This window comes from Notolepis coatsorum (assembly GCF_963971535.1).
Source record: "Notolepis coatsorum genome assembly, chromosome: 6".
In the NCBI taxonomy this organism is placed as follows: Eukaryota; Metazoa; Chordata; class Actinopteri; order Aulopiformes; family Paralepididae; genus Notolepis; species Notolepis coatsorum.
In genome coordinates this window covers 78,427,386-78,450,808 of record NC_140170.1, presented here as the reverse complement: position 1 = coordinate 78,450,808, position 23,423 = coordinate 78,427,386, and the positions used below count along the sequence as shown (strand labels likewise).

At 42.6% G+C, this 23,423-nt stretch overlaps 1 protein-coding gene across 1 annotated transcript; it reads left to right on the top strand.

The window, feature by feature from the left end:
- Positions 1-440: 440 nt before the first annotated feature.
- LOC311229568 (MICOS complex subunit mic25-a-like) lies at positions 441-23,134 on the top strand (the record flags this gene model as incomplete). The annotated part of the gene is made up of 4 exons (XM_084315644.1): positions 441-727; positions 1,521-1,623; positions 11,980-12,034; positions 22,894-23,134. Exons 1-4 carry the CDS (start codon positions 644-646, stop codon positions 23,132-23,134), a joined length of 483 nt encoding a protein of 160 aa, XP_084171770.1. The 5' UTR covers positions 441-643.
- Between the last annotated feature and the right edge of the window lie 289 nt (positions 23,135-23,423).

The following is a 23,423-nucleotide window of genomic DNA, read 5'->3' as shown; positions in this document are numbered from 1 at the left end:
GTCTTTCTCAGGTCTGCATCCTCTTAACAATTGTATGTATTGAGCTGTACTGTACTGTACCCATTCTGCAATCTGTTAATAAACTTTTCAATCAATCAATCAATCACATGTTGAGCATTCCATGGGCCGCATATTAAACCATGCTTATTTATTTCATTCTCGTTGTAGCTGTATCGATTTATTTTAGGGTAGGCCTCCACCTGCTGGTGCCTGCAGGTACTGCAATCCTAAAAAAAAAACTATCATGTGCCATGGACATGTGACCGGCATTAGACAAATCCTAAATGTATGTTTCTTGCTATTTTGTGTACTGACAAGTAAAGGTTATACAGTAGTAGTTGTTTGCATTTGAAGATAAGGAGGACTTCAAGACTACATTTCCCAGCAGCCCCAATCAATGCCCCGCTATGATGCGTGATAAACTGTAATTGGGTCCGTATTTCTTTATCCAACCTATACGGGTTGAGGACACTCTGTGGCGCCTGGAGCTACACTGACCTTTATTGGAGAGTATCTCTCCTACCGGTCTCCCTGTCTCACTCCTATATAGTGCTGTCGAGACGGCGGGACAGTAAACTATTATTATTATTATTCAATCTTCCAAGACTGGTGAAATTCACAGCAGGGGGACAACATAATAATAATGGGAGGCAATGGAAGCGCGCCGCGGAAAGTGTCGTTCGGACTGGACGAGGAGGAGAAGGTCACTGTCATCCAAGGAGTGAAGGTATTATTGGTCAAAATCTTCGGGACGAAATTTGGAATGTAACAACGCCATAATACATCATGTGAGGGGGTGATTGTGTATTTTTTTTTTTTTTTTTTTAGGTGCATATTCGTATCACAAAATGCAAATTGCGGTGCGCACTTGAGCGTCACTGTTCCCATGTCCTCGGATGAACCCGGCCGCGTCCTGGTTCACCCCGGCTAGCAGTGCGCCTCGCTAGTCGCTACTGCCTACTACCATACCGGGGGTGTTGTGGGGGGTATTTGTGTCCAACGTTAGGCTAATATTAGTGAACGGCACTGCAGTCACAGACTTGACATCGGTCAAGGTAGAAAATAAGGTGTTAATATCTTATAATCCGTATATGATGCAACATGTTTCTGTGTACTGTATTTGCAAATCTGGTATGTCATAAATATAGATGTAGCAGTACTGTCTATCTGTATGTCATGTATGTTATTATATATGTTATGATGAATTGAAAATGGGGGACCCTGATGTAAACAAGACGAAAGTCTTTCTCTGGTCTGCAAGCATCCCCTCTTAACAATTGTGTGTATTGTGTACTGTATTGTACCCATTCTGCAATCTGTTAATAAAGTTTTCAATCAATCAATCCTATAACTGGTACTGCACACACAACTTTAGCTCAACGTCCCCGTAGGCGGGATGCCAACTATGTAACTGACTGTGACCGAAGAACTCATGTTGCCATTGCCATAATCGGTGGACCTTGTGTGACCCGGTGTGTGTGTGTGTGTGTGTGTGTGTGTGTCTTCAACTTCCTGTGCAGCTCTCTGAGGATGTGCTGCGGCGGATGAGAGAAGCCCAGCGGGCTGCTGCCACCAAGCCCCCTCCTCCGCCTCCATCTGACAGCCGCCAGCCGCCACCATCATGTATGTTCTTATTATAGGAGGGACCCTCTCTACACACAGGTCATTTGTAGCCTAGGTCATGATGTGTGTCATAATTTACAAATGTCTTGATGAATTGAAAATGGAGGACCCTGATGTAAAGAAGACAAACGTCTTTTTTCTGGTCTGCAATCCTCTTAGCAGTTGTTGTATTGAGCCGTACTGTATTGTATCCATTCTGCAATCTGTTAATAAAAGTTTCAATCAGTCATTGGGTTATATGCAGTGACGATGGCAGGGGGACATAGTGTCTAGTTTGTGGTAATTTGTTGATCCCCTTGGGGAATTGTCTTTCTTCCCCCCCTCCCATAGCCCTCAGAGGCATGCATATAACCTTTGTCAATCAAGTTGTACAAGTTTTAGTTGATTTGTTATCCTTGCGTTTTGCGTTGTCTTATTGTTATGATCTTATATGCTGTGATGTTATATCTCTGTATGTACACTCGACGCGAGGGAAACCAGTTGCATTTTGGGTTTTTTTTTTACCTACTTTTTCTCCTCCTTTTTCTGTGATTTTTCTCCCATCCCAATTTCCTCTCGTGCTAATTCTCCCTCCCTTGTCCTGATCATTGCTCGCATGTGCCCCCCACTGGCCGGTCGTAGGGAGGGTAGAAGCCCATCACATGTCCCCTCTGATACATGTGGAGGCAGCCAGCCACTTCTTTTTACCTGCCAGCGCGGACTCTCATTGGCGAGGTGTAACGTGTGGGAGGCTCACACTGCCCCTGCCATCTCCTGTCTTTTGCTGTGCAGGCACCCTGACCGACCTGTAGTAGTCGCTGTTTACAACAACCAGACTACCACCCATCGACTCCCCTCCCGCTGGCTCTGCCAATTGAGTCAGTATGACGGCCGGCCCAAGCCGGAGGCAACGCTGACAGCCGGATTCGAGACCGGTGTCTCTTGCGTTGGTGACGAGCGCAATGTCCGCTGCGCCACCCAGCCGCCCAGTTGCATTTTGAGTTTAAATAAAGGTTTGAAATTAAACGCTGAACATGTAGGCATTTGACAAGGGGGGTTATATTGTGATGGGTTGCCATCAACACTGTATTACAGCCTACACAGAGAGACTTGCTCTATTATCAATGAATAAGCTAGTACTAATGTATTGCCAGACTGGCTGATTTGGACTTTAAAAACCACACTCTGAATCAGTGTAGGGAGGCACCAATACCATTTTGTCACTGGTGATACCGATTCAGAGTACCGGTAATCAGTATCTGCTGTTACCAAGTACCTGTCTTTGTGGGGCCGTCGCCTGTGTGCTCGTGTTGGACTCATAGTTGAACCAATACACCACATGCTACTCTGGACAACAGGCAAGCATCTCCCTGGTGTCAACAATGTGACCGTCATGATTGGAGGAAAACTAGAATAAGCCCTCGATCACTGAGTGATCTTACTCTCTCGGTCATGGGCTGAGTACATGCAGAAATAAGCACAACAAAATATATATATATATTAGGGCTGTCAAAGTTAATGCTTTAATTTTGGAGATTAATTTAAATGAGTTAAAGCGTTCATTTTTTTTATTCTAGATTAATCTATGGAGTAAACATTTTTCAACGTTCTGAACTTTCAGCAGTATATTTGCTTGTTCTTTTTTTGCATTGACTCATGCTCTTTTTTGAAAATAATCTGATGGAGGGTGGCTAAGTGGCGCAGTGGGCAAGGCGCTCGCCACTAACGCAGGAGATGCTGGGTTCGAGCCCAGCTCTCGCCGTTGCTACCAGCTTGGCTGGTCGTTCATACTAACACAATTGGAAGTGTTAGGGGTGGGAAAGCTGGTGGGTGGGGATTGGACGTTGTGGACAGCGACTCCTACAGGTCGGTTGGTGCGCCTGTACAGCAGAATCAGGAAGTAACGGGGGCAGCGTGAGCCTCCCACGCGTTACTCCTCGCTACTGAGAGATTGCGCTGTACAGGTGAAAAGATGCGACAGCTGCCTCCTCGTGTACCGGAGGGGACACGTGATGCAAGGCTTGGTCCTCACTGCAGCCGACCAGTGGGAGGCATAGTCTAGCAACGTTCGAGACAGGGGAGGGGAGAATAGACCTATCGCTAAGCCACGCCCCCTTTGAAAACTTGGACACAAAGCCGACCGTGAATGACTCTTGTTGACGATGGCTGCAGGCAGCCCCTTTCCTGACTGTGATGCAAGCCTTGCTTCACAGTCAGGAAAGGGGCTAGGCCGCTGGAGATTTACCACAGCAGGTAATAGACCTGTTTTTTAAAGATAACACAAATATTTCATCTAGAAGCAGACAGAGAGGGTTACAATATGCAGTGGAAAAGTACGTTCATGAGATACACATTTACCTTAGACCTCCATGGTGATGCAAGCATTAGCTAGATAACGTCTCAAGCATTACTTACAGTTGACTTGATTGAAGATTACAAGAAATATGACGATAATCCATGATTACTACTATTGCTGATACATTTAGTTTAGTGGTCCAATGCAGTATACGAGCTAGACCCGACAGTTGTGTCACTAGAATGAGGAAAAAAGTGAGAGCTGTCACTTGCCAACAATCCTCCTCCATAAAGGGGTGAGACGTCAGAGAATGGTATGCTGCACATTCTAGTGTACATCAGGTCAAATTATTGATTACACTAACTATAAATGTATAGTGATAGAGACCAAAGTAAAAATACCTAATAATAAAATAGACCTAATAGGGGGCGACAGTGGCTTGGAAGTAGAGCAGTCGTCTGGTAATCCGGAGGTTCCCGGTTTGATTCTCGCTCCTCCCGGGCAGCGTGTCGAAGTGTCCTTGAGCAAGACACTGATGAGCAGGTTGGCACCTTGCATGGTTGCCTCCACTGTCGGTGTGTGAATGTGTGAGTGAATGGGTAAGATGTGAGAAACAAATTGTAAAGCGCTTTGGATAAAAGCGCTATATAAATACAGCCATTTACCATTTACCAAAATACCTGTAAATCACAGTATATGGGTACAGGACATAGCTTTTCTTATAACACTAAGTATAAGTTATATTTAATATAAATATAAATAAATGCATATACAACACATTCTCAAGATAGATCACTGATTAGAAAAGAAAACCCACAACTAAAGTGTACATAAATAGCCACTATTTTTAATATATACAATAAATATACATGGATTTACAGTTACACAAATGGATGTACGATATAAACTGGAATAGCGAACAATATCATGTGTTGTGATACATCTATGGTAATTTAACATTATATTCTTGTAGCCAAATGAATGCTGTGACGAGGCTTAAAATTGATTTTGTCCGGGGCGGCTACGTGGCGTAGTGGGCAAGGCGCTCGCCACAAAATGCTGGAGACGCTGGGCTCGTCAGTTCGAGCCCAGCGCTCCACATTTGCTTTCAGTTTAGCTGGTCGTCCGTACTAATACACATTGGCCGTATTAGGGTGTGGGAAACTGATGGGTGGGGATTGGGCGTTGTGGACAGCGACTCCTACAGGTCGGTTGGTGCGCCTGCGCAGTAGAATCAGGAAGTGTCAGGGGCAGCGTGAGCCTCCCACGCGTTACTCCTCGCCACTGAGAGATCGAGCTGCGCAGGTGAAAAGATGCGACTGCTGTTACCTCAAGTACCGGAGGGGACTTGTGCTATGTATGACTTAGTCCACATTGCAGCCGGCTTGTGGGAGGCAAGAAACAGCGTCCGTGACAGGGGAGGGTTGAATTGGATCATACGAAATTGGGATGGGAGAAAATATAGAAAATGGGAGAAAAAAGTGGATCACAAAAAAAATTGATTTTGTCCCAACCCCAGACCCATAGTTCACAAATCAAATTAAAATGTTATCGCTGGATGCACATTGTCAATCTCCTGACCCGTTAGTCATAGTCACAACATTTGCTGTGCTTATTGATGACCCTTGGAAGGAGAAACATGTTGATTCACCCACGGGCCTATTGTTAGGAACATTCTAGAAAATTTGTGCCGCCCGAACATTCTGGAACGTGTGTGATGATGTCATGGCAGTACATTCTAGAACCTTAGTGCTGCCCGATCATTCTGGAACGTTGGTGATGATGTCATAGTAGCATCTTCTAGAACCTCTAACATTCCTATTAAGCATTCTGTTTAGCTTTCTAGTAATGTCCACCTTCCATTGGGGGAGCCACAGGCCGGCACTCCTCATCTGGAGTAAGAGGGGAGGAGAGAGGGGTGATGGATAAGGGGAGAGGGATGAGGGGGAGAGGTGAATGAGGAGAGAGGGATGAGGGGGAGAGGTGAATGAGGAGAGAGGGATATTATTCAGTTCATCAATGACATGATTGTAAAGCTGCACACATTCCATGATGCTCACTTTAGTCCAAAAACATAAATCAGACCTCTTTCATTGTCACTCATGTCCTGTCTTGGGTTGACCTGTGTCGTCTCTGTGAGGGCAGTAACATCTCCAGCACACCTCATTCTGTGAAAAAAAACACAAAAAGCTGAGTATTAGCTAAGCATAGACGGATCATAATAATAATCATAATAATAATAATAGAGGTTCTTTCATACATAAAATGCAGCTCAAAGTGGATTTTATTGACAACAAACATAACAACTTAGACAGATCAACATTTGTATTTGCCTTGTCAGGGATAAAACGAAAAGTCCAGGACTTATTTACATCGTTGTCCCTGTTGTTACTGGTTTCAAGTGGCACTATGGCATCTGAAGTGCATTGAGCATTCTTAGTGCATGTAGTAGTATTCATGTTATTAGTATTCTGTTGAGTATACGCTAATGTTATGATACAGAAAGCTAACGTTATGATACAGAAAGCTAACGTTATGATGCAGAAAGCTAACGTTATGATGCAGAAAGCATGTTATGATACATAAGGCTAACGTTATGATGCAGAAAGCTAACGTTATGATACAGAAGGCTAACGTTATGATGCAGAAAGCTAACGTTATGATGCAGAAAGCTTATGTTATGATGCAGAAAGCTAACGTTATGATACAGAAAGCTAACGTTATGATACAGAAAGCTAACGTTATGATACAGAAGGCTAACGTTATGATGCAGAAAGCTAACGTTATGATACAGAAGGCTAACGTTATGATACAGAAGGCTAACGTTATGATGCAGTTTAATAGTTTGGTCGACGTTTCTAATACATGCCGTCAAATATTATGTCTTTATGAATTGACCTTACCTTTGAGCAAACATAAGTGTCCTTGGTAATGGTCTTCACATTCAGTTGTGTATGTGGTCGACGACACAACAGAATCCATCGCTTGCATTTCTTCGTTTGGGCTTCGGAAAAGGTATGAAATATACTCCTCCATCCAGTCTTTCAGGGTACCTGGTGTCCGAATTACAGGTACCCCACGCACAGCGTTTCACCATCGGATATTAGGTAGATAATAACATATAAACTGAACTATTCACAGTGGTTTCGATCACAGCCGTCTGGTTTGATGCGCCACAAATGGGTTTTCTCTTGTCCGACTATTCTCCAAGCTAGGATTTTTTTCTGTGATATGATTGGACAAATTCTATTTGGGGCGTGGTTTAGCGACATGTCTATTGAAGGGAGAATTGGCGAGGCGAAATTGGGATGGGAGAAAAATAGAAAAATAAGGAGAAAAAGTGGATAAAAAATATATATATGATGGAACACATTTTTGTTGTTAATATGATTTATATTACTGGTAGTTCATACAAGACATTATCGTCCTCTAAGCCAGTGGTTCCCAACCTTTTTCCCCCCAGGGACCCCCAAACATCTCTGATGAAATTCGCGGACCCCCTCCTAATAAGATACCATAAAATATTTTTTTTTTTTTCATTTTAATAACAAACTGCTTATACACAGGCATATGCATCACAATTAGACCCACTATGCTTCTTTGACTTGTGCCTTCAATCAACAAATCTCATCTTGCACCATATGCATTTCAAAATGTTTGGCCAATATTCAAATGCTGTATTCATCCTCTCAAATCAGGCCCTAATGGTGAACGGTTTGCATTTATGGAACAAATCAATGCAACAAATTAAACTAAATATGAGACAGGAAATTCCAATCAGTAGCAGAGAGAATCTGTCCTAGCTGGGTTTAATACCTTTTTTTTGTCATTTTAATAACAAACTGCTTATACACAGGCATATGCATCACAATTAGACCCACTATGCTTCTTTAACTTGTGCCTTCAATCAACAAATCTCATCTTGCACCATATGCATTTCAAAATGTTTGGCCAATATTCAAATCCTGTATTCATCCTCTCAAATCAGTCCCTAATGGTGAACGGTTTGCATTTATGGAACAAATCAATGCAACAAATTAAACTAAATATGAGACAGGAAATTCCAATCAGTAGCAGAGAGAATCTGTCCTAGCTGGGTTTAATACCTTTTTTTGTCATTTTAATAACAAACTGCTTATACACAGGCATATGCATCATAATTAGACCCACTATGCTTCTTTGACTTGTGCCTTCAATCAACAAATCTAATCTTGCACCTTATGTATTTCAAAATGTTGGCCAATATTCAAATCCTGTATTCATCCTCTCAAATCAGGCCCTAATGGTGAACGGTTTGCATTTATGTTGAATGAAGTAAGAATCCACTGCAGTAAAAATATCCTCACCTCGAGTGGTGGTAGTAAGGTTGACTGACATGAGAATGTCCTGCTTCAGATCCTCATTTTCAATATATTGCACATAAACGATGAGCACAGCCTCGTCTGCGACAGTTGTAGTTTCATCAAGTTGTATGGCAAATGGACCCTCTCTAAGCTTTTCTGACAGCTGCTGCTCGCAATCACTTGACATCTTATCAATTCGGTATTTCACTACATTGTTCGAGAGTGGTACTGATTTTAGTTTATCCACCACCTGTGGGCCGCACAGTTTCTAAACCATTTTGATGCAGGCTGGTTTGATGAGCTGCTCGCCAATATTGTGCGGTTTCTTTGCTTTTGCAATTAAAAGCGAACACTCAAAGGAGGCTTCGGTTAGGGCTGGGCGATATGGAAAAAAATCATATCGTGAAACATTTTTATTTTATTTTTAACAACAGATGTATGTTTATTTTGCAGCAATTCTTTGTCATTGCCGCCATCTTTAGTGTTACATCCCCTCACACTCCAGTTCTCAGGCTGCAGCTGGTTTAAAAGCTAAAGTAAACCGGCTTCTCTGCTGGCTGTGGCTCCAGAGGAGTTGAACAGTTCTGGCTCTGCTAGTTTATTTTCGATCTTTTGGCGCTTTTTTGGTGGACAAACCACCGCACATGTGCACTGTGACTCGTGACTGGAGTCTAGTTCTGCTAGCACACATAGCCTACTGTGTACAGACGGTTTCAAAATGTATTTTAAATTAGAAAGCAAACAAAAGAAATGGACAAGAGAAAAAGAAATCTGAATTTGGTCAGTATTGTCATTTGGACAAGCAAAGCCATTACTTTAAGTTGCAGGCAAGAAAGACAAGTCTGTCCACTGTCTCTGGTTTTAAAACTGCCCTGTTGCAGGTAAAAAAGAAAAAAAAAAACGATTTTTTTTTAATTTCGATATTCAATATCGATTATTAAAATATATCGCGATATTTATCGTTATCGTTATATCGCCCAGCCCTAGCTTCGGTAGCCTTCTGTAAATCACTGCCACCCCTGCTCCACGCTACTCTAACATCAACAGGCTTGTTCGCCTTGAGAGACTGTTCTTTCCTCCGAAAAAAGTCTGGATCCTTCCCAACGGTTTCTGGGTGCTTAGACGCCTGATGTCTCTTCAGCTTGCTGGGCTTCAGGCTCGAGTTTGCCAACTTTTCTCCACAAATCACACACTCAGGTCGTTTGTCTGGTCCCTCAGTGAAGCCCATGGTGATGTAATTTTCGCGATTGCTGTAGGTCCTAACTTTTTTTGCAGATGAGCTGCCATCATCTCCTTTTCGTTTGTCACACATTTTCGCCTCTGGCGGCTGACTGCAGACGAGCCGAGAAAGTTAACTAGCGTGCTAGGCTAGCTACAGAAAGTGATACAGTCAACTGATTCGCGTTTTAGCGGCTACCCGGTAGCCTACTGTTAACATTCAAAAATCATGTCTAGATGTTTATTTATTTATCTTTATTTTTTTATTGTAGTGGAGAGACTATTCATGCTTCTGATGATAAAAAAAAAAAAAAAAAAAAAAGACCTCAAATCATCTGTGGTCTGGCGGACCCCCTGCGCCCCCTGGCAGACCCCCAGGGGTCCGCGGACCCCAGGTTGGGAATCACTGCTCTAAGCCATTCTGCACTTTAAAGGGGAACTATCTTATAAATGACCTTTTCCAGTGTTTAGGGTTATTTTCTAGCTATGTGGACTTATAGTAATAGGATCTATGTCTCTAATTCTCGATTTGGCGCATTCTTCCAATTCTCCCCTCACAATAATGTCCCTCCCTCAAGTGAGTCATCTGAAAATGTGCCTATATGGGACGTCATATGGTGCGTAAGCGTATTTGCATAATAACACCCGCCCCCTCTAGCTGCCCGCCGAGCGAGAGCGAGAGAAGCAGAGAACTGTAAACGCTCTGCGTGTCTCCCTCTCCCTCTCGAGGAAGTCCACCACCGTGCTGCGCTACAGCTCATGCTCCCGAACCGAGAGAGAACTGTAAACGCTCTGCGTGTCTCCCTCTCGAGGAAGTCCACCACCGTGCTGCGCTACAGCTCATGCTCCCGAACCGAGAGAGAACTGTAAACGCTCTGCGTGTCTCCCTCTCGAGGAAGTCCACCACCGTGCTGCGCTACAGCCCATGCTCCCGAACCGAGAGAGAGAGAACTGTAACACTCTGCGTGTCCTCCCGGCTCCCTCTCCCGGGAGGACCGGGAGGACACGCAGAGTGTTTACACTTTTTTTTCTCTCTCTCTCTCTCTCTCTCTCTCTCTCTCTCTCTCTCTCTCTCTCTCTCTCTCTCTCGCTCGCTCTCTCTCTCTCTCTCTCTCTCTCTCTCTCTCTCTCTCTCTCTCTCTCTCTCTCTCTCTCTCTCTCTCTCTCTCTCTCTCTCTCTCTCTCTCTCTCTCTCTCTCTCTCTCGACTGACTGTCACTCAAAGTGCTTATGGGCGGAGCCAGGCCATAACAGCCTGATTTCTTGTGGCTGAAAAATGATGGGTTTGAGTACTTGATTAGAAATATAAACCAATGCATTTTTTTTGTTTTAAACGTACAGATGTCTTCAATAGACTGACAGGAATTGTTTAAAGTTGCCCAAATAGTGCTAGGAATAGTAAAATAGTTCCCCTTTAACATAGGCCTGGGTTGTTTTTATTCCCATTAGCACCGTGGATATAAGAAAGAGGTCTAGCTGAAGGGCGGCTGATTGGCGCAGTGGGCAAAGCGCTAGCCTCTAACGCAGGAGACGCTGGGTTCGAGCCCAGCTCTCTGCGATGCTACCGGCTGGCCGGTCGTTCATACTAACACAATTAGCAAGTGTTAGAGGGTGGGAAAGCTGGTGGGTGGGGATTTGACATGGACAGCGACTCCTACAGGTCGGTTTGGTGACGCCGGTGCGACGGAAGCAGGAAGTTACGGAGGCAGCATGAGCCTCCCACGCGTTACTCCTCGCCACTGAGAGTTCGAGCTGCTGCGGTGAAAAGATGCGACAGGCTGCCTCCTCGTGTACCGGAGGGGACACGTGATGCAAGGCTTCTGTCCTCACTACAACCGACCTGTGGGAGGCATAGTCTAGCAACGTTCAAGACAGGGGAGGGAAGAATTGGATATACGAAATTGGGATGGGGGAAAAAAATTGAAAATGGGGAGAAAAAGTGGATAAAAAAAAGAAAGAGGTCTAGCTGAGTCAATGTTGATGGTTTTGTTGAACATTTGTATTTCACAGGAGAGAAACTGTATTCAAAGAAAGCTATTAAAATAGTCTTTGAATCTAAATATACTTTCTTTGTGTTGATTTTACATTAATTCCATGATTTTACTCAAGTAAATATCTGTTACAAGCTTCGGTCTTAAATAGAAAAATGCGATTTTTAATCTAGATTAATTACAGAAAATTGTGAGATTAATTAGTAAAAAAAATGTAATCTATTGACAGCACTAATATATATATATATATATATATATATATATATATATATATATATATATATATATATATATATATAAAATCACACAGCATATGAAATCCTAACAAGGACATTAAGGACATCTTTTTAAAGCGGTTCTAGGTACACGGAACGCAAATGTCTGTGATGGTGTAAAGCGTTGGGTATCTTACTACATAAACGCCACAGTGGAACATTCTCATCTTCCCCATAAAGCGCTATACACAGGTCACCACTGGCTGGTTAGCGTTTATCCATGGCGTTTATCCACCTGTCCCTTTTGATTGACAGGTCCGAAGCCAACGGGGCCCTCTGTCGTGGAAATCCAGGAGGAGATGCGCAAGAAGTAGGTGAACATGGTCACACATTTTAACCCTCTGTTTTTAAAGGGGAATGCCACCCATTTAAGAATTCACACGTGTTCTTTCTGTGCCCCAGGACAGTTCAGTCATTTATTGGCCATGGTTGCTCCATAGATAATGAATGGGGCTCTGGCTTCACAAGGCCATGTAATGTTTGTGTGAGCTCTTAAGCCCAGAAGAGGTTAATATTCGAACATTGCTAGAGGTTCTGAACATGTTATGGTTCAGCGCCTTGGAGAGCTCATTTTATGTTCCAAAAATGATTACAAATATCTCTGGGGCTCCAAACAGGAAAACCTATATGTTTGGGTGGTCCCTGCTGTTCTGCCTGGAACACTACTGCCTACATTTAATTAAATCTAATTAAATGTAATAAAGTTATAGCATCTGGTCTATTTTCTCCAAGCTCTTTGAGCAGATCTTGACATATACCAGATAAAAAAAACATCAAAACTGGATAAACATACATGTTATTATGGTTTTAATATGTCAATTGAATATCATTGAAGCTACAGAGAAAGGGGCTTAAGGGTGTTCTTTGGTTCGTCAGTCAAAGGGATACATTTTATGGTTCAGCACCCTGGAGAGCTCATTTTATTTTCCAACAGTGCCTAAAGGTAAAAAAAAATGATTTGATAAACGTTGACAACAATGTCAACAGAATAGCCTATATTTTTAGGACAATAGACTAAATGTGGTAGGAGGTTGAAAAGAAAAACTAGTATATATATTTGATATAAACAAATATGTGCCCTTGCCAAAATCAAGTACGATATCTTTACTTTTACTCAAGTGTGGCTTTCAAGTACTTTACACACCACTGTTCTGTTGTGATGAGGATGTGTGGTAATCTGACATAAAACTTACCAATGTGTTCCGTGTCTCGAGAAACTCTGCTGGTGCTTGATGACGTCACCCAGAGGAGAGCAGACCTCTACTGAACTACAGACTCTTATTATATATTATATATTATATTATATATATATATATATATATATATATATATATATATATATATATATATATATATATATATATATATATATATATATATATATATATATATATATATTTTGTGTAGAGATCGCTGTGAAATATGAGTTATACCCTCCTTGAGATATGAATGCATTTTCCTCTCACTGGACACACATTTATGATGAAGTATGAGCTCGTATAGACAATTTACAGGATTTTCAGTTGAGCTCAGAGCTATTGAGCGTAGTTGATAACCTGTGTAGTTAACTATTCAGATACTTGGGGCGGCTAGGTGGTGTAGTGGGCAAGGCGCTCGCCATCAACGCTGGAGACGCTGGGTTCGAATCCAGCTATCAGCTTGGCTGGTCGTTCATACTAACACAATTGGCAGTGTTAGGGGTGGGACAGCTGATGGGTGGGTCCTGGGCGTTGTGGACAGCAACCCCTACAGTTCGGTCGGGGTGCCTGCACAGCGAGGGTAGGATCTGGAGGGAGGTAGGGTGCCCTTCTACACGTTACACTCTCCCGGTGAGAATCTGCGCTGCCAGGCTGGCTGCCGGCTGGCTGCACATGCGTCGGAGGAAAGCATGTGACAGTCTCCGGCCTCCCGGACCAACAGTAAGGGGGAGTGCGCAACAACCAGGAAAGGGGTTGGGAATTGGCATAACGACTAACAGTGGGATGGGAGAAAAATCGGAAAAAGGAGGGGGGGAAAAGATAATAATAAAAAATTAAAAAAACTATTCAGATACTTGACTGTAATGTATACAGCCTGGCTGGTGATGTATACATGTTGAGAGAGCAACACCGTGTCTCTGATTTACGGTACACTGGTGACATAATCTGTTTCGTCAACACCCATGTCTCCATGCTACTGCAGGGCCCACCAGCACGTCATATGTGTTTCACACCAGCTATTACATTTCACTGTTTCATACCAGCTATTATATTTCACTGTTTCATACCAGATATAATATTTCACTGTTTCATACCAGCTATTATATTTCACTGTTTCATACCAGCTATCATATTTCACAGTTTCATACCAGATATCATATTTCACTGTTTCATACCAGCTATTATATTTCACTGTTTCATACCAGCTATTATATTTCACTGTGTCATACCAGATATCATATTTCACTGTTTCATACCAGCTATTATATTTCACTGTTTCATACCAGATATTACATTTCACTGTCACATACCAGATATTATATTTCACTGTCTCATACCAGCTATTACATTTCACTGTCACATACCAGATATTACATTTCACTGTCACATACCAGATATTATATTTCACTGTCTCATACCAGCTATTATATTTCACTGTCACATACCAGATATTACATTTCACTGTTTCATACCAGATATTACATTTCACTGTCTCATACCAGATATCATATTTCACTGTCATACCAGATATTATATTTCACTGTGTTTCATACCAGCTATTCAATTTCACTGTTTCATACCAGCTATTACATTTCACTGTGTTTCATACCAGCTATTACATTTCACTGTGTTTCATACCAGCTATTATATTTTGCTGTGTTTTGCTAGTAATCGTGCTCTAGGCTTGAACCTTGACAATTCAGAAGGGTCTAGTATAATACTGCTGCATTGTCCCCTAATCCACCATAGACTAGACCTCCGACATTGCACTACCGTGTGTGTGTGTGTGTGTGTGTGTGTGTGTGTGTGTGTGTGTGTGTGTGTGTGTGTGTGTGTGTGTGTGTGTGTGTGTGTGTGTGTGTGTGTGTGTGTGTGTGTGTGTCAGGCTAGCTGTATCATACATAGTATTGACTGAGTATCAAGTTCAAGTTCAAGTTCTTTAATAGTTGTCATACAGAAGTACAGAATACTTTCATACAAAATGCTTCTTACTGTTACGCTCCAGAGACTGTGCTAGACAAGATAGTATCAAATAACATAATAACATAATATAGCATGAATTTAGAAGAAGAAAATGAGGTCACAGTGTTCGGTATAGACATATGTACAATGTTCTGAGTTACCATATAATATACAATACACAATACTATGCAGTGTACTAATGTACAGTACTATCTAGTGCAAAGCAGAAATGGGATGAGGTACAATTTTAGGTACAATTTACAGTAAGGTGTACGAGTTGTAGTGCAATCCTTCATCCATAAATATAAAGTGTGGGGAGTGGGTGCTACAGTGTGTTTGTTTAAAGTGGGTGTGTGCTATAAAGTGTGTGGAGTGGGTGCTACAGTGTGTTTGTTTAAAGTGAGTGTGTGCGTGTGGATGTGTGTGCTATGTGCGTTTGGTGGTTGTTGTTGTGTAGTGTTCATTCATTGTTCGTTTAGCAGCCTGATGGCCTGGGGATAGAAGCTACTTCTGAGTCTTTCTGTGCTCGCCTTGAGACTCCTGTATCGCTTGCCTGACCGCAGCAGTTCGAAGAGGCAGTTGTTCGGGTGACTGGAGTCTTTAATGATTCTCTTAGCCTTGCCCTTGCAACGCTTGTAGTAAATGTTCTGGAGGGTGGGGAGCCCCCCTCCAATTGTGCGTTCGGCTGAACGTGTCACTCTTTGTAGTCTGCTTCGGTCTTTTGCAGTGCTATTCCCAAACCAGGAGGTGATGTTGCCGGTCAAGATGCTCTCTATTGTACATGAGTAGAAGTTCTTAAGGATCTTCTGGCTGACTTGGAACTTCCTTAGGCGCCTGAGGAAGTAGAGGCGTTGTCGTGCCTTCTTCACCACACTGTTAATGTGTGTGGTCCATGTCAAGTCCTCGGATATGTAGGCTCCGAGGTACTTGAAGCTGTTGACTCTCTCAACCGGTGCCCCGTCGATGCTGAGGGGGCTGTAGTCCTTGACCCCCGACCTCCTGAAGTCCACAATCATCTCCTTTGTTTTGCTGACGTTCAGGGAGAGGCTGTTTTCCTGGCACCATCCCGCCAGGACCTTGACCTCTTCCAGGTAGGCCCTCTCGTCGTTGGCAGAGATCAGGCCCACCACCACTGTGTCGTCAGCAAATTTGACGATTGTATTGCTACTCCGCTGAGCCACACAGTCGTGTGTGTACAGGGAGTAGAGGAGGGGACTCAGAACACAGCCCTGGGGGGCCCCTATGTTGAGGGTGATGGATGAGGAGGTGCAGTTGCCTGCTCTCACCACCTGGGGTCTGCCAGTCAGGAAGTCCAAGACCCACTGGCAGAGGTCATAGCCCAAGCCCAGGTCCCTGAGCTTGGCTATGAGTATGGAGGGGACTATGGTATTGAATGCCGAGCTGTAGTCGATGAATAGCATTCTCACATAGTTCCCCTGCCTCTTGTCCAGGTGTGATGCTGCTGTGTGCAGCACATGGGATATGGCGTCCTCCGTGGACCTGTTGGGGCGGTATGCAAATTGCAGGGGGTCCATGTTGATGGGGAGGGAGGAGCAGATGTAGCCCTTTACTAGCTTCTCAAAGCACTTCATGGCTATGGAGGTGAGAGCTACAGGGCGGTAGTCGTTGAGGCAAGCAGGCTTGGATTTTTTGGGTACAGGGATAATAGTGGACTTCTTCAGGCAGGTGGGGATGACAGCCTGTTCTAAGGACAGGTTAAATATGTCAGTGAATACTGGGGCCAGTTGGTCGGCACAGACTTTTAGGACGCGGCCGGGGATGCCGTCCGGACCTGCTGCCTTCCTGATATTCACTTTTTTAAAGGTCCGCCTCACCTCATGCTCTGTTACCCTGAACACTGCGCCTCCATCAGCAGCCGACCCCCCCCCCCCCCCATTGCCGAGGCTTGTGAGCTGGTGTTGTTATTACCAGCATCAAACCTCGCATAGAAGGTATTGAGGTCGTTTGCTAAGGAGATGTCACTGTTCAGTTTGAGGGAGGCGCCTTTGTAGTCTGTCATCGTTTTGAGCCCCTGCCACATAGCTCTAGAGTCAGCTTGTTCAAACTGGAGTTCAATTTTATCCCTGTAGCGCCGTTTGGCCTCTGACACTGTCCTCCTTACGTTGTGTCGCGCCACCTTGTGGTCATTCATGTTGCCTGCCACTAGGCCGTCATTGTATGCTTTGGTGCGCTCTCTCAGAGCTTCACGGACGGATTTGTCTACCCAGGGTTTTTGATTTGGGTAAACTTTCATTTTGGTAGTGGGGATTGTTTCTTTCACCCTAGTACAAACATAGTCCAGCACTGTCTCCGTGTAGGCATTAATGTTATCTGTGTCGCGGAACACAATCCAGTCTGTGTATAGGACTACTGGTGTGGTTTACTAGCTGCACCAGGGCAGAGAAGGAGGCCCTCCACAGAGTGGTCAAGGCTGCGAGGAGGATCACTGGAGCTAGCCTCCCAGATATCGCCACAGTCTTTACCTCCCGCTGCCTACGGCGTATACATAATATTTTACAAGACCAGTACCACCCAGCAAACCATCTCTTTCAACTGCTGCCCTCTGGTCGAAGGTACAGATCCATCCAGTCCGGAACCAGCAGACTGACCAACAGCCTCTACCCACGGGCTGTCAGGATGCTCAATGACGGACATCAACTTGCCCCCCCCCCGCATCCCACCCCCCGGTGACATAACTCCCACTCCCACATTACAACAATAACTGTGAACCGGACTTGCATTGCTGCACTATACAATATTTCATCCTTTGCAAGTCAACGCCCCCCCCCCCCCCCTCCTTCCATTAACTCACTGGACTGAAATATTTATATTTATTAATTTATTTGCACTAGCACTAAATGCACTTGGGACAATGATGGTATGTTATATATTGAGGACATTGGGACATTGATACTTTATTACTATATTACTATTATTATTGACATTATTATTTTGCACATGCTATATCTTATGTTTGTATGCCAGTGGTGATGTTCCTAACAAATTTTCGTTGTACCAACAATGACAAATAAAGATCTATTCTATTGTATGTTTCAGGCTAGCTGTATCATAGAGTAGTATTGTATGGTTCAGGCTAGCTGTTTCATAGAGTAGTATTGTATGGTTCAGGCTAGCTGTTTCATAGAGTAGTATTGTATGTTTCAGGCTAGCTGCATGATAGGGTAGTATGTTTTAGGCGAGCTGTTTCATAGAGTAGTATTGTATGTTTCAGGCTAGCTGTATCATAGAGTAGTATTGTATGTTTCAGGCTAGCTGTATCATAGAGTAGTATTGTATGTTTCAGGCTAGCTGTTTCATAGAGTAGTATTGTATGGTTCAGGCTAGCTGTTTCATAGAGTAGTATTGTATGTTTCAGGCTAGCCGTTTCATAGAGTAGTATTGTATGTTTCAGGCTAGCTGTATCATAGAGTAGTATTGTATGTTTCAGGCTAGCTGTTTCATAGAGTAGTATTGTATGTTTCAGGCTCTGGGAAACAGTGATGCTCTGAACTTGATAGTTTTCAGTGATGCTTCATTTGGAAACCTCCCAGACGGAGGTACACAGGGAGGTACTTTTATAATACTTATGGGAGAAAGAGGGACGTTTTCCCCCCTCTGTTGGCATTCAAAGAAAATCAGACGTGTGGTTCGCAGTACCCTTGCAGGCGAAACCCTTGCCATGTCAGATGGGGTAGACAATGCAATTTTTCTAGCCACACTATTTTCTGAGCTCACTACTGGAAATGCTGGACTGAATACACTCCCTGTAATCTGTGTGACCGATAATCACTCTCTGTTCGATGCGCTCAAGTCCACGAAACAAGTCACAGAAAAGAGACTCAGGTTGGAAATCAGTAGCATTAAGGAGCTCATTCAGAACAAGCGCATCAGGCAGGTGCGTTGGTCAGACACAAAATCTCAGCTCGCTGACTGTCTCACAAAAAAGGGAGCTTCGGCTCTTGTGCTCTTAAAAGCACTCGGTGAAGGACAATGGGATCTGGGTTAAAGTGTTTGTTTGAAATGGAACATTGAAAACATTTTTGTTTATGTATTTGTTTCTAAAAATGTTTCCCAAATTTATGTTTAATACTCAGGGAATTTAAACATTTTTGTTTTAAGTCACTGTGTGATTGTTTTATGATTCATGCAAGGTAATGTTATTTTTGTTTTGTTTATTTCTTTAAAAAGATAGAATGAGATTGTTAACATGTAATCTCTTTGCCTGTATACTACTGGCTATACGGTAATCTAGGTTGCCCTCTGGAGGCTGTGAAACGCATGCGCAGTTAGTCTGTGTCGACCACGAGCATGAGGTCCACTGTTCGTTAATGGCTCTGTATTGGTGTTTGCAAGTTGATCAAATAAACCAAGTTAACAGAAGATAAACGTCGTGTTTATTTATAGTAGACTAACAGTTCAGGCTAGCTGTTTCATAGAGTAGTATTGTATGTTTCAGGCTAGCTGTATCATAGAGTAGTATTGTATGTTTCAGGCTAGCTGTTTCATAGAGTAGTATTGTATGGTTCAGGCTAGCTGTATCATAGAGTAGTATTGTATGGTTCAGGCTAGCTGTTTCATAGAGTAGTATTGTATGTTTCAGGCTAGCCGTTTCATAGAGTAGTATTGTATGTTTCAGGCTAGCTGTTTCATAGAGTAGTATTGTATGTTTCAGGCTAGCTGTTTCCTAGAGTAGTATTGTATGGTTCAGGCTAGCTGTTTCATAGAGTAGTATTGTATGTTTCAGGCTAGCTGTATCATAGAGTAGTATTGTGTGTGTCAGGCTAGCTGTTTCATAGAGTAGTATTGTATGTTTCAGGCTAGCTGTTTCATAGAGTAGTATTGTATGTTTCAGGCTAGCTGTTTCATAGAGTAGTATTGTATGTTTCAGGCTAGCTGTATAATAGAGTAGTATTGTATGTTTCAGGCTAGCTGTTTCATAGAGTAGTATTGTATGGTTCAGGCTAGCTGTATCATAGAGTAGTATTGTATGTTTCAGGCTAGCTGTTTCATAGAGTAGTATTGTATGGTTCAGGCTAGCTGTTTCATAGAGTAGTATTGTATGTTTCAGGCTAGCTGTTTCATAGAGTAGTATTGTATGGTTCAGGCTAGCTGTATCATAGAGTAGTATTGTATGTTTCAGGCTAGCTGTATCATAGAGTAGTATTGTATGTTTCAGGCTAGCTGTTTCATAGAGTAGTATTGTATGTTTCAGGCTAGCTGTTTCATAGAGTAGTATTGTATGGTTCAGGCTAGCTGTTTCATAGAGTAGTATTGTATGTTTCAGGCTAGCTGTTTCATAGAGTAGTATTGTATGGTTCAGGCTAGCTGTTTCATAGAGTAGTATTGTATGTTTCAGGCTAGCCGTTTCATAGAGTAGTATTGTATGTTTCAGGCTAGCTGTTTCATAGAGTAGTATTGTATGTTTCAGGCTAGCTGTTTCCTAGAGTAGTATTGTATGGTTCAGGCTAGCTGTTTCATAGAGTAGTATTGTATGTTTCAGGCTAGCTGTATCATAGAGTAGTATTGTGTGTGTCAGGCTAGCTGTTTCATAGAGTAGTATTGTATGTTTCAGGCTAGCTGTTTCATATAGTAGTATTGTATGTTTCAGGCTAGCTGTTTCATAGAGTAGTATTGTATGTTTCAGGCTAGCTGTTTCATAGAGTAGTATTGTATGTTTCAGGCTAGCTGTTTCATAGAGTAGTATTGTATGTTTCAGGCTAGCTGTTTCATAGAGTAGTATTGTATGTTTCAGGCTAGCTGTTTCATAGAGTAGTATTGTATGTTTCAGGCTAGCTGTATCATAGAGTAGTATTGTATGTTTCAGGCTAGCTGTTTCATAGAGTAGTATTGTATGTTTCAGGCTAGCTGTATCATAGAGTAGTATTGTATGTTTCAGGGTAGCTGTATAATAGAGTAGTATTGTATGTTTCAGGCTAGCTGTTTCATAGAGTAGTATTGTATGGTTCAGGCTAGCTGTTTCATAGAGTAGTATTGTATGTTTCAGGCTAGCTGTATCATAGAGTAGTATTGTATGTTTCAGGCTAGCTGTATCATAGAGTAGTATTGTATGTTTCAGGCTAGCTGTATCATAGAGTAGTATTGTATGTTTCAGGCTAGCTGTTTCATAGAGTAGTATTGTATGTTTCAGGCTAGCTGTATCATAGAGTAGTATTGTATGTTTCAGGCTAGCTGTATCATAGAGTAGTATTGTATGGTTCAGGCTAGCTGTTTCATAGAGTAGTATTGTATGGTTCAGGCTAGCTGTTTCATAGAGTAGTATTGTATGTTTCAGGCTAGCTGTATCATAGAGTAGTATTGTATGTTTCAGGCTAGCTGTTTAATAGAGTAGTATTGTATGGTTCAGGCTAGCTGTATCATAGAGTAGTATTGTATGGTTCAGGCTAGCTGTTTCATAGAGTAGTATTGTATGTTTCAGGCTAGCCGTTTCATAGAGTAGTATTGTATGTTTCAGGCTAGCTGTTTCATAGAGTAGTATTGTATGTTTCAGGCTAGCTGTTTCCTAGAGTAGTATTGTATGGTTCAGGCTAGCTGTTTCATAGAGTAGTATTGTATGTTTCAGGCTAGCTGTATCATAGAGTAGTATTGTGTGTGTCAGGCTAGCTGTTTCATAGAGTAGTATTGTATGTTTCAGGCTAGCTGTTTCATAGAGTAGTATTGTATGTTTCAGGCTAGCTGTTTCATAGAGTAGTATTGTATGTTTCAGGCTAGCTGTATAATAGAGTAGTATTGTATGTTTCAGGCTAGCTGTTTCATAGAGTAGTATTGTATGGTTCAGGCTAGCTGTATCATAGAGTAGTATTGTATGTTTCAGGCTAGCTGTTTCATAGAGTAGTATTGTATGGTTCAGGCTAGCTGTTTCATAGAGTAGTATTGTATGTTTCAGGCTAGCTGTTTCATAGAGTAGTATTGTATGGTTCAGGCTAGCTGTATCATAGAGTAGTATTGTATGTTTCAGGCTAGCTGTATCATAGAGTAGTATTGTATGTTTCAGGCTAGCTGTTTCATAGAGTAGTATTGTATGTTTCAGGCTAGCTGTTTCATAGAGTAGTATTGTATGGTTCAGGCTAGCTGTTTCATAGAGTAGTATTGTATGTTTCAGGCTAGCTGTATCATAGAGTAGTATTGTATGGTTCAGGCTAGCTGTTTTATAGAGTAGTATTGTATGGTTCAGGCTAGCTGTTTCATAGAGTAGTATTGTATGTTTCAGGCTAGCTGTTTCATAGAGTAGTATTGTATGTTTCAGGCTAGCTGTATAATAGAGTAGTATTGTATGTTTCAGGCTAGCTGTTTCATAGAGTAGTATTGTATGTTTCAGGCTAGCTGTTTCATAGAGTAGTATTGTATGGTTCAGGCTAGCTGTATCATAGAGTAGTATTGTATGTTTCAGGCTAGCTGTTTCATAGAGTAGTATTGTATGGTTCAGGCTAGCTGTTTCATAGAGTAGTATTGTATGTTTCAGGCTAGCTGTTTCAGGCTAGCTGTTTCATAGAGTAGTATTGTATGGTTCAGGCTAGCTGTATCATAGAGTAGTATTGTATGTTTCAGGCTAGCTGTATCATAGAGTAGTATTGTATGTTTCAGGCTAGCTGTTTCATAGAGTAGTATTGTATGTTTCAGGCTAGCTGTTTCATAGATTAGTATTGTATGGTTCAGGCTAGCTGTTTCATAGAGTAGTATTGTATGGTTCAGGCTAGCTGCATGATAGGGTAGTATGTTTTAGGCGAGCTGTATCATAGAGTAGTATTGTATGTTTCAGGCTAGCTGTATCATAGAGTAGTATTGTACGTTTCAGCTGAGATTTGAAGATTTGAAGACTTGTGACTTGACTTGAGACTTGTGGTCAAATAAATTGATACTTCACTTGGGACTTGTAGAGAAAGACACCTCTGTAACCACAACAGAAAACCCCACCACATGGTACACACAGCACAGAGTAGACACATCCAGTACAATGTTCCACAGTCTTTGTCTATTCTCCTGTTTGTAGGTTTGAGCGTGAGCAGGCCTTGGTACAGGAGCAACTGGCCAGACTGGCCCAGAAGGAGAGAGAGATGGAGGCGGCAGCAGCAATGGAGGAGGCCACACAGCCCCCGGGTCAGCAGGGTCAGGAGCTGACCCCGGTCCTCCTCATAGAGAGGAACAAGACCCACGAGGAGGTGGAGAAGGTCAAGCAACTGGTGAGTTATGCTGCCGTCCATGTCGGATGTCACAGGCCTCCTGTCCACTAGAGGGCCTCACTCCCTATTTTTTTTTTTTTGATCCACTTTTTCTCCCATTTTTCCATATTTTCTCCCATCCCAATTTCGTATCATCCAATTCAACCCTCCCCTGTCACGAACGCTGTTTCTTGCCTCCCACAAGCCGGCTGCAATGTGGACTAAGTCATACATAGCACAAGTCCCCTCCGGTACTTGAGGTAACAGCAGTCGCATCTTTTCACCTGCGCAGCTCGTTCTCTCAGTGTCGAGGAGTAACGCGTGGGAGGCTCACGCTGCCCCCGACACTTCCTGATTTTAC